Genomic DNA, 12,565 nt, shown 5'->3' with positions numbered 1-12,565 from the left:
AGCAACGTGGTATGTATGAGTGTTTTCATCATGTTTCACTGATGAATTCACCATGTATACGATACTACATATTGTATCCATGGGTTCCATTTTACAGTAGTAGCCATTTTGTGGTTGCCCTCACATAGGCTGCGCACTAAGGCCATGCCTAGGCTTAAAGGACACGTACACCTTCTGTGACTTCTCTCTGACCTGTGCAAGCCGACTCCGCTGCCCGAGGTCAATCCTGTCCGGCCGGTTCCTTTCTCGCGGCCTAATGTGATTAGCATCAGGGCTCGACCCATCATAAAGCCCCTGTTCGCACACGATCCCTGACTAAGCTGTTTTCACACCTGACTCTGTTTCCTTCTTTATGGCTTGTTTTACGTGCAGGAGGTGCCCGTTTTATTGGGGTCTGCTGTTATCTGATGAGGGTTCTGAGCCTTGCTGGGTACAATAACTGCATGCTTAATGAACTGAAATGTGGGATTGTCATTATGGCTCTGCTGTTCCTTTGAAACTAAAATATGTGAATGACCACTTGTAAAACAGGGGCGGTGTTGCCCCCAAAGCGTAATTTTGTGTATATAAGTAAAGACTGGTTTTTGGTTCGGGAGCAGTCTCCTGAGAACATACATCGTGTTGTACTTCTCGGATATCTGTGATTGGTCTGCAGCCAATAAAGACGTTCTTTGAATTCACCTAGAAGACTCTGTGTTTCTGTGGGTCTGAAACAGGAAGAATCCGAAGTCTTAGGGTGTGTTCCCCTGCACCGCTGGGTTCTAAAAACCCGGTACTTCAGTTGGCGCCCAACTCGGGGCGATTTCAGTGGTACCAGTCCAAGCCAGAGGTTCGTGAGGAGCTTTGTGTGGAAATTCTGGAGGAAGGCCGCCATTTCATCGACCCCTGCATGTCGACGTGGTCCAAAAGTCTTTTCTGCAAGGTTCTCCGTGTCCCGACGGCTACTAAGGACTGCTGCCCTGATTAATCGCCCTGTTTTGGACCCTTGACGATTTGGTAGAGCGAAACAATTGAGAGAGTCTTCTGGTGAAGTCATCGATACCTCAGTTAAGTATAAGTGGAGCGTCTCCCAGTTTGTTTGGTATCCTTCGGGATTTTGGTATCCTTCGGGATCGCTTTGATTTGGGTCTTGCAAGTGCCAAAGCCAGAGGACTCGTGTATTCACGAGACTATCGTATTCGATAATCCTTTGAAGTTTGAAACTAGACTAGTGAGCAAAGATGCCTGGTTCTAGTATATTTGGAAATTTGTTTTGTTTTGGTTGTAAAAGGGACTCCCGATTGGAGGATTCGTGTCCGGTTCCTCCAATTGGAACTCCAACTTATGAGCTTTATGTGAAACATGGCGTGGGCCCCATTACGTATAATGAAGTATGGGTCCGATACACCAGAAAGGATGGTGTTTTAAAATGGCCCCAAAATGGTAGTTTCGACACAGAGATCCTAGATAATTTAGAAGTTAAATTGTTCAAGAAGAAAGCCCGGCCGGCGATGTTTGATTCCTTCCGCCTATGGCGAAAGGAAGCCAAACAAAAAGAAATTAAATTAGCAAAGAAACATAAAAGAGAGAGAGGTATGTCGATCATGCAAGCAGCTTTGCAGTTTAAGGATAATGAAGAGGACCGAATGGATGAGCAGTTGCATAGGCAACGCAAACTAGTCATTGATAAATGTTACCCAGTTTTGCCACCTCTTCAACAAGATGAGTCAAAAGAGAAACAGAAAGATTCCCTGATGTCGCATTTGCTAAGTTTGCCACCCCCTTATGCGCAAAATGCTACAGCGCCTCCACAGCCCGTCAATGTGCAGCCTCCAGCTAATGCGCAGCAAGCTTTCCCGCAGCCGCCAGCTCCTCCTCAGCCGGCTCCTGTCCCGGTAGCACAGCCTTCCCAAGGGCCGCCGATTTTGCTACCTACCACTTCTGCGCCCCTTACGACTTTTCCTAGCACATCAGCTGCCTCTCTTGGTGCCCTACCTACTGCTACCCCTGTATCTGTATCTGCACCCGTTTTCCTTCCCTCTGTTTTTTTTCCGGTTCTTGCCTCGACTTCTCCTTCTGCACGACAGCGAATAGCTAGTGCAGTCACTAGTCTTATATCACCCCTCTTTGGGTCGTCTACTACGACCCCTGGTCCACAGCGTAAGCAGTTACGTAGTCAAATACCTGGTTCTAGAGAGAAAGAAGAACTGGACCGCATGGCACGTAGATGGATTGTTTATCCTTCTAGATATGATGTAGAATCTGTTGTTAATGTTTTTCATCAGTGGGAAGCGCCACAACAGCGGTACGTTTTTGAGAAAATGTGTGAAATTCTATGTGAGGAATTGGAAGATAATGATGTAGACTCCAGTCCGCAAGAGTTGTGTCAAGTGCGATTTGAATTTGGAAAAGGTACGATTGTGGGTTCTGATGTTGAGAAGGCAGTTGCGACACTGCTGTCTTTCAGGAATGGGGATTGTCAGCAATCGTTGTTTGGACAGGAATTCCCTGAAGGGAAACAAGTAAAAGCGCGACAATATCCGATGCGTGAGGTTCCTCCAGTTTGGAGACCTGGTGATGCGAATGCTAATCCACCTGTTCTGGCACATTTTCAGCGTGTTTGGGTACATGTTCCCTGGAAACGATCTGAAGTTTTAGCCCTTAAGCAGACATTGCCTGACCCCCGTAAGAACCCTGCGGGATATTATAAGGAGTTATCACAGACTGCAGAATCGTGTGTCATGAACCTGGCTGACATAGATATGTTGTTCGGGAATGTTGTTCCACAGCCTTTGTGGGGATTGATTCGCAATGCAGATCATGCTGCAGACCTAGGTGACACATGGGCTAATATCATTAATGCAGACAATAGACAGGTTGGTGGTGCCAAGCCTGATCCCGTGGTAGCAGAACTCCCTGGTAGAATAATTAATTATATGAAAACTTTAATGCCCGCAATACGTGTAAATTGGGATAAATTATCCGCGTGCAAACAGAAGAAAGATGAAACAGTGTCCGATTTCTTCACTAGGTTTGAAGAAACATTTATCGACCACAGTGGTCAGGACATGAGTACAGAAGGGGGCCAACGGTTATTTGTTGATAAATTTGTGCATAATTTGCTTCCAGAGTTGTGTAAGAAATTAAAAGATTCGGAGAGTTCTTGGGCCGTTTCCTCTTCAGCACAAATACTGGCTACTGCACAGTATTATGAAAATAGGGATAAAGATGAGAAGGATAGAACAGACAAGAAAACGAAAGAGTTGAAAACGAAGGTTCTTTTACAGCAGGCTTATCCGCCACGTGCAGGTCAGAATAATTATAGGCAAACCCAGGGTATCTATCAGCAACCCCAACAGTTTCAGAATATTCAGCAAATGTATGGGTATTATCAACCACGTGTCCCTATCGGTCCCAATCAATGTTCGTATTGCAAGGAGGAGGGTCACTTTAAAAATAATTGTCTCAGATTGTTGCAACGCACAAATAATGCTTATTGTGCAAGAGGTAGAGGTGGCCAGCAAGCCCCAAGAGGTAGAGGGCGTGGGAATGTTCCCCAGAACGCGCGTCCTCTTCCGCCTCAAAATACGATGAATAGTTTTGATCAGCAAGCCAATGCGACCGGCAAGACAGCGCAGTACTATAATAATGACTACTATGCAGAAGATGATGATACGGAAGGGAATGATTACTAGGACAGCCGTAGACAGAGAGAGGGAGTTGTTTCATTGCCAGTGGACCAGAGCGGACCGTATGTTAAGGTGACTACAGCGGGTATAACAGAGCCCTTTCTGCTGGACACTGGTGCTGCAAAGAGTTCTATTATGCGCTCCAAACTCCCTGGCGCGCCTTTGTCTGGCGAAATGAATGTTTACGTAGATTTTTCTGGCGCCCCGGTTAGGAACCCGATCTCAAGTCCTATGGCCCTTTCTGTTGGACCTTGTGAGCTGAAAGCACCCCTCATCCTAACAACAGGATGTAATGAAAACTTGTTAGGATTGGACCTGTTGAAGAGATTACATGCGACATTATATTGTTCTCCCACAGGAGTACAACTTACGCTGGGTAAGGAAGTGATTTCTCCCATGTATTTGTCAAAGACTGAACTACCAGCTGAATTGTCGTCTCTTCCTGATGCCTTTGGGCCACTGGCCCTAATGATGTGGGCCTTTTGGAAATACCGCCTTATGTTGTCACTTTAAAAGCCAATGTTAAATTGCCCCGCATTCCCCAGTACAAGATCTCTAAGGAAGGTGAAAAAGTGTTGTTAGCAATTATCTATGATTTAATTGAGAAGGATGTCATTGAAGAGACAAGAGGCAACGTTTGCAATAGTCCGGTTCTGCCTGTTTTGAAACGTACTGACCCTTCGCAGCCACCTGTTTACAGATTTGTGATCGATCTTAGAGAGGTCAATAAGGTTGTTGTGCCACAGTTTCCAGTGGTCCCTGATATAACCGCCTTGTTGACTATGATCCCAGCTTCCGCTGCTTGGTTCTCAGTAATTGATTTAAAGAATGCTTTCTTTAGTATCCCGATTGCAGAGGAGAGCAGAGATATTTTTGGCTTTTGTTTAGGAGGTCGAAGCTTCCGTTTTAAACGTGCTCCACAGGGCTACTGTGAAAGCCCATCAATATACAGTCAGGCTTTAAAAGCACAGCTTGATGCCCTTGTTTTACCTAAAGGTGCTACCCTTATCCAGTATGTTGACGATTTACTAATCGCCGCAGATACTGAGGAGATTTGTAAACAAGCTACATCATCATTGTTGCGTCATTTGTCTACCTTCCATCACAAAGTGTCTCTCTCTAAGCTGCAATATTGTGGACAAGAGGTGACCTATTTAGGTCATCTCTTCTCGAAGGAGGGAAGGAAGCTGACCCAAGAAAGAATCCAAGCCATTGCACAATTAAGCGTGCCAAAGACAAAGAGAGAAGTGCGTGCTTTCCTGGGCATCACTTCATATTGTAGGCACTGGATCCCGAGTTTTTCTTTATTGGCAAAACCATTGCTAGCATTAACATATAAAGATATACCAAATCCTGTCCCATGGTCTGAAGAGTGTCAGAAAAGTTTTGTGGAATTACGAGAGGCATTATGTTCAGCTCCTGTGTTGGGTACCCCCGACTATAGTAAGCCTTTTACCCTGTACGTTTATGAAAGAGACGGTTGTGCATTGTCAGTACTGACACAGCCTTTTGGAGACAGACCGCGCCCATGCGCGTATTTTTCATCGACTTTGGACCCTGTAGCGAGGGCATTGCCAAGTTGTTTAAGAGCTACAGCGGCAGCAGCTGCGTCTATTCAACAGTCTGCTGGACTAGTGATGAATAACACATTGATTGTAATGGTTCCTCATGCAGTGGACACATTGTTAAATAGGACCAAGACACAGCATTTAACTAATGCTCGATTGTCAAGTTACGAGTTGACACTGCTAGCAAGTCATGTACACATAAAGAGGTGCAATACGTTGAATCCAGCCACATTACTGCCAATTTCAGCAGACACAGATGAGGTTGAACAGCATGATTGTCTGTTCAGAACAGAAGAAGAAACAAAAGGGAGAGTGGATCTTAAAGATACTCCCCTGGTTGAATGTGATGGTACCTTGTGGGTGGATGGTTCATGCTTCAAGCTTCCGAATGGTGATACGACTGCTGCGTATGCTGTCACTACTCTGCACACGATTGTTGAAACTGCACGCATACCACATAATTCGGCTCAAGCAGCAGAATTAATTGCACTCACAAGAGCATGCGTGTTGTCGAAAGGAATGAAAGTGAACATATATACTGACAGTCAGTACGCTTTTGGTGTGGCCCATAGTTTTGGGCGTTTGTGGAAAGAACGTGGGTTCCTGACTTCGCATGGAGCTAAGATTCAGAATTGTGAGTTAGTGAATGATCTCCTTGAGTCACTGACCTTGCCCTTACAAGTTGCGATTGTGAAATGCAGCGCACACAAGAAGGTTACTGATGATGTTGGGCGTGGTAATGCATTTGCTGACGAGACCGCGAAAGAAACAGCAAAAGATGTGACAACCCGAATGTATGTTGCAGGCCCCGCAAGATGGGTTGGTGATGTTGGAATGTGTGAAGACACGATAGAGAGTGTGAAGTCCCTTCAAGCTGAAGCCACAGAAAAAGAATTAAGTATGTGGAAAGAGAGTAAGGGTAAATTAGATGAAAACGGTTGTTGGATTGATTTGTCAGAACACCGGCGTTGGTTGTTACCTGATGCGTATATGCTTCCAGTGGTTACGATGGCGCATGGAATGGCACATATCAGTGTGAAAGGGATTTGTAAGTTGTTGGCTCCAGTATGGCAGAATGCTGGAATCCCTAAATGTGCAGAGAATGTAGTCAAAAATTGCATGGTATGGCTGAAATACAATACTGGTAGGGGAACCCCAACTCCACCTGGTCATTTTGCGCCTCCATCATATCCTTTTGAAGTTTTACAACTAGACTTCATCCACATGGAAAGATGCAACAATTTGAAATATGTACTGGTTGTTGTTTGTGCCTTTTCAAAATGCATAGAAGCATATCCCCTAAAAGACAATACTGCCTTATCCACAGCTAAAGCCCTAGTTAAAGAACTTTTTCCTAGGTTCGGAATGCCAAGGATGGTATGGAGTGATAACGGGAGTGAATTTGTAGGCCGAGTGATGAAGAATGTGTGTGAGGGACTAGGCATTAAGCAAAAGTTTCACGCTGCAAATCACCCCCAATCAGCTGGATTAGTAGAGTGCTACAATGGCACCTTGAAGCTTAAGTTGGCCAAAATTCAGGCGAGCTCCGGTCTTAAATGGCCTGACGCTCTGCCCTTAGCACTCCTGTCAACAAGAATGACTGTACATTCGCGAGTGGGACTTAGTCCATATGAGATAGTGTTTGGCCGTCTGGCCAATGTATGGGGAGTGCCAAGGCCGACAAAGTTCAGTGAAATCGAATATCCAGTACTGCTTGATTACCTGTATGAATTGATGGCTAAATTGCGTGTCTTACACCAACAGATTCACGATACTCTGCCCCAGGCCTCTGAAGCTCCAGGACACCCTATTAATCCTGGAACGTGGGTGCTAGTTACAAATTTTCAACGTGCAAAGAATGATGAGCCCCGTTGGATCGGACCCTACCTAGTACTGCTATCGACAAGATCAGCAGTTCGAGTGAAAGGGAAAAAGAATTGGATTCACGGCATACACTGTAAGAGGATCCCTTTACCCCTACCGTATGACTGGTGGGTCAAGGAGGGGATCGCTGACTCCGAGGCTGAGACTGTTCCTCGTTTTGTGCCTTTTAGCGATGCACGTGTAAAGGGGACAAATACAGAGCGAGAAAGTGACGACATTCTGCAGGAAGCTATATCGCCATCAATTCGATTGGATACCACAGAGCCTGAACTCTTGTTTCAAGACCAGACAGTGCCTGGCAGAAATAGGTATAATTTGAGGCCAAGAACTATGGACAAATAAAAATTATTTTCCTTTGATATTTTCAAAAGTGCAGCTCTCTCATCTGAGAAACTTTTTGACTTTTTGTTTTTCGAACCACCATCCGGGTTCAGCTGCAGGGTCGCGGTGCCAAGACTTTGGGGTACAAGCCGAAGACGCTAGGTCGACGGTTCTGGTTGGTCTAGGGCGTTCCCTGGACTGACAGGTGTACTCCTTAGCAGAAGATACTCATCCGCCACGAGCAGCACGATTAGAGGATGGAGTTTTTCAGGATGAAGAGGCCCACCGAGGAAATAAATTTCAAGAGCAGAATATGTAAAATAATGAATAGCAAATGTTTTGTAGTATTATGTCTGTTTGTACTCTCTAGCATAATGATGTTTTCTGTAGGTTGCGTATTATTGTCTTTCCAAGTGTCACTTGCACCCACTGTACAGCCCACACCTCTTCCTACTGCTTCCCAACACTCTTTCCACCCTCTGCCAGAACACGAACAAGCTAGACGTGCTGAATTTGTAAACAATTCGTTCATTCAACTCCTGCACCAGCACCAACTAGTTATGAATACAACAAACTGCTGGGTGTGTGGTTTGATGCCGCACACCATTAATAAGGGCATCCCATATCTAGTACTGCCATTCAGCTATAATGGTTCATCATGGGCATTCCAGACCATGTTTCTTTTTGCGCTTGAAACCTACTCCCAGCGACCACCGCGCTCCATTAGACCTAACTCGAATAATAAAGCCTTGATGAAAGGAGTTGCAGATATGAGTAGAGATATCGATGCATATACATCTATTCCCAAGGATGAGTTGCGAGCTTATGTAGGTTGGAACGCGACTGGGTATAGCATCAGTTTGGGTGAAAAACAGCACAAGAGTTCATCTCCGATTTGGGTCGTACCCCACATAGGTCGGTTCTGTCTATAAGGTAATGGTCAGAATCCAAGAGCTCAACTAGGGAAGAGTAACTGTACTGAAACATACACTTTTCCATCACAGTTTTCCCCTGCGTTTTTGGCTGCCAAGGGTACATACTTTGTCTGCAATGATCGAGCATATACATGGTTGCCCCCTGATTTCTCGGGCACATGCTATGTTGCGAATTTGCTACCGCCAACATTTACTGCCGCCTCTGATTATCACAAGACCAGAGTTGTGAGAGGCGTCGTTAGTAAGGAAGATACTGCCGGTCAGGAAGCGGGAGACTTTTTCCTGGGTTTCCTGCCGTTTTGGGGACCAATGGTCAATAGTCGGAACCTGAGACAACTGACTCGTTTAGTTGAAACCACTGTTAATGTAACGGCTGGTGCCCTTGGTAACTTGACAGCTGAGCTTCAAGCGGATCGCCTGATGACGTTGCAGAACCGTATGGTTCTAGACGTCATACTTGCAGACCGTGGTGGGGTATGCAAGGTCATCCAATCAAGCTGTTGTATTTTCATACCGGATAACGCTCCGACAGTCTACCAGGCCATTTCCAAACTGCATAAGATTTCCGAATCCATTTATGTACATAAAGGAGATTGGTCGCTGATGGGGTGGTTCTGGGGACTGATATCAGCTTGGGGATGGAAGATTTTAATAGTCATTGGAATGATCTTAGCCATTCTTTTCCTGTTCTGTTTGTGTATACAGTGTGCCCCTGTAATGTGTAGCCTCTGTGTTACATCATGTGTAAGGAAACCTATATCGAAGGACGAGCTAAGCAATAGGATGATGCTACAGCAACATCTCCATGACTTCATGAATGTAGACTTGGACTCAGATTAGTATAGTTCTTGCCTATGTAAGGGCAAAAGGAGGGTCTGTGGTACTGTAAAAATCGGAACCGTGCAGGTGGCATGGTCCCACCATGCCAAGTTTGGTATCAGCAAACCGCAAATGAGCAACGCGGTATGTATGAGTGTTTTCATCATGTTCCACTGATGAATTCACCGTGTATACGATACTACATATTGTATCCATGGGTTCCATTTTACAGTAGTAGCCATTTTGTGGTTGCCCTCACATAGGCTGTGCACTAAGGCCATGCCTAGGCTTAAAGGACACGTACACCTTCTGTGACTTCTCTCTGACCTGTGCAAGCCGACTCCGCTGCCCGAGGTCAATCCTGTCCGGCCGGTTCCTTTCTCGCGGCCTAATGTGATTAGCATCAGGGCTCGACCCATCATAAAGCCCCTGTTCGCACACGATCCCTGACTAAGCTGTTTTCACACCTGACTCTGTTTCCTTCTTTATGGCTTGTTTTACGAGCAGGAGGTGCCCGTTTTATTGGGGTCTGCTGTTAGCTGATGAGGGTTCTGAGCCTTGCTGGGTACAATAACTGCATGCTTAATGAACTGAAATGTGGGATTGTCATTATGGCTCTGCTGTTCCTTTGAAACTAAAATATGTGAATGACCACTTGTAAAACAGGGGCGGTGTTGCCCCCAAAGCGTAATTTTGTGTATATAAGTAAAGACTGGTTTTTGGTTTGGGAGCAGTCTCCTGAGAACATACATCGTGTTGTACTTCTCGGATATCTGTGATTGGTCTGCAGCCAATAAAGACGTTCTTTGAATTCACCTAGAAGACTCTGTGTTTCTGTGGGTCTGAAACAGGAAGAATCCGAAGTCTTAGGGTGTGTTCCCCTGCACCGCTGGGTTCTAAAAACCCGGTACTTCAGGTTGAATAGACTTTGAGACTTCTCCCACTACGTTCTTCTCTGCAGCAGCAAATCTGTTTCAGAAGTGTTTTGCCAAATGGGTATCCAACCTCATGGAACTGTGTTCGGCCACAGCCCTCTGCCTCGTCCCACTGGAGTTTTTCGACTTACATTTCAGCAACTAAGTCCGAATGTAGAAATCTTCATTGCGGCTTCAACCCAAGGCAATCTGCTCACGAGGATTCCTCCTTGGGCACCTCCTCCAGCTTTGCTAGGCTGAACTTTAACTTCTCAGACATATTTCTTCAAGAATTTTTCAAAGTCCCATGGTAAGTGCTGACTTGGCCCAGTCCACTTCTTGTATTCAAGCTGCACTCCATCGCGGACGGCCTTAACTTTTGACTTTGACATGGTCTTGGCAACTAGGTGTCCATGGTTGGAGCTTTGATCTTTTAGGCACTAGATTTCACTGAAAACTTAAAAAATCCATTACTTCGGTTCTACTGATTGTTTTATTTATTTCATTTTGGTGTCAAATAATTTATTAAAATGTAGTCTATTTTTCTAAATTGATTTGGTAATTTTCCTGTCTTGTGTTTTTACATTATTACTATTTGAGTACTGCATAAATACTTTACGCATTGTCACTAAGTTCAGCCTGACTGCTTTTTGTGCCAAGCTACCCAGAGTTAATCACAGATTAATTCAGTGACTTTTTGTTGTTCACCCCGCAAGGGTTTGTGCATGTTGCTTGTGCAGGGCTCACACTCCAGTCAACCAACAACCCAATGTCTCAGAGAAACATAGCAAGGAAATGGGGGGCACAGGATGTACCGACAGTGAAGGAATGGGAAAAATATATGGTCTGGTGCATGTTCAGGGAGAAAACAGTATATGTGTCCAGGGGGTGCCCTAGAAAGTGGATGCAAATATGGGGTAAATGGAATGCCTATGGGGGAAATATGTGTACCGCCCAGATTACCGTCACAAGCCTCCTCAGATGAACTAAAAACTTGAAATGCAAGAACAATCTAACCAAGGGTTGGGATTACTTATTGAAACTGACCCATGTGTTCCGTGTCAATGATTATGGTGAATTGAACGCTGCATTCACTGTGAAATATGAACTGTTGTTTGTTGTAATCAATAAAAAGAAATAAAAAGAAATTTAAAAAAGTATCACAGTATTCAACCTATTTAAATGTCAAATGGTGTTGCAGTGATTTCTGACACTAATGAATGCATTTCTTCCTTGAAAAATGGGAAAACATGTTAATATTTGCACCGGATTTGAGCACCTATTTGCATTTTAGGTAATATAAGTGATGTGATAATATACATTAAAGAGAACCTGTTAATTTCAACTCAAATTCTCAAAAATAAATCCTTCTTTTCATTGTAGGTTTTCAGTAGAAACTCTGTTCTCAATGAGTCAAATCCTAACAGCAAAAACACAGAACTTCTAAAAGATGAAAACAGTGAAGGGGAGCCAGGTCGGCTAAAAGTTAATGTTATTGAAAATCATGATAATTTCCATGAAATCGCTTTCAAAAACTATATTAATTGGATAGTTAATAAACAGCTACAGGAGAAAAATGACCATCAAGCAAATAAAGAGCCAGACCTCAACGTCCTAAAACCGGATGTTACCGATGTGAACATTCTTCAAGATGTGACAATTAAAGGAGAACTTGTGTTTCGTTTAGATGCCCATGATATTGAAAGCTATGATGGGGACAGCGGCACCGAAGAATTCACTTTCAACGACGATACATATCTGATGGCTGATAAACAATTACAGAAAGAAAAAGAGTATGGGAGAAAAAAAGAATTGGGCAATCCATGTAAGTCGCTGTTACAGAAAAATGAGACCATTTCATTTACCAAACGGAAACATTTTGCGAAATGTTTTAATTCGAAGATCGGCCATGACTGTCATTCTCAGAAAAAAAACGGCCATCTCGTTACAAACAAAAAGAAACGGTGCAGTGTTTCCTGTTTTAACTGGAATGCAAGTCCACCTAAAGCTTATAGAAATACAGAAAACAAAAAATATTCATTCGACATTCCTCATTTTACAAATTCTGGAATAATTGGTAAAACCTTGAAAAACGAGCCGAAGGGCAACACGGAGGTGCGTAAAAGGTGTGGAATCCTTGATCGATTGAACAACAATAGTGTTCAAGAACCGAACCTGGCAAAAAGCAGTGTACAGAATAATTTAGTACAGTTAACACGAAGTGATATTTCGGAGCCTGAGAGGCATTCACAAGTAAGTGGCCCTGTTTGTCTTTTGCTCTGAGGGAAAACAGTTTTGTAGATTTTTTTAAATAAAGTTTATTTCAGTAAATGATCTCTTATTGATAGGCTCATTATAATGTTTAACACAGTCCTTCATTTGCTGATCTGTTCTGAAAGGTTATAAACGTGTAAAATATGCAAGACAAAAAGGGCTTGTGAATATCTTTGTTTTTG

At 44.0% G+C, this 12,565-nt stretch overlaps 1 protein-coding gene across 1 annotated transcript in view; it reads left to right on the top strand.

Annotated features, from left to right (window-relative positions):
* The window catches only part of LOC146832789 (fibrous sheath-interacting protein 2-like), a 538,629-nt gene that overhangs the window by 224,268 nt on the left and 301,796 nt on the right, over positions 1–12,565 (top strand). Inside the window, exon 2 of the mRNA XM_085603979.1 lies at positions 11,493–12,362. Coding sequence (XP_085460105.1) covers positions 11,493–12,362 — 870 coding nt within the window. The remainder of the gene's footprint in view (positions 1–11,492; positions 12,363–12,565) is intronic.

The sequence above is a fragment of the Triturus cristatus genome, chromosome 5_1 (genome assembly GCF_964204655.1).
Source record: "Triturus cristatus chromosome 5_1, aTriCri1.1, whole genome shotgun sequence".
Classification (NCBI taxonomy): Eukaryota; Metazoa; Chordata; class Amphibia; order Caudata; family Salamandridae; genus Triturus; species Triturus cristatus.
Note: the sequence above shows the minus strand (reverse complement) of the source record. Positions and strands in the feature narration are given on the sequence as shown.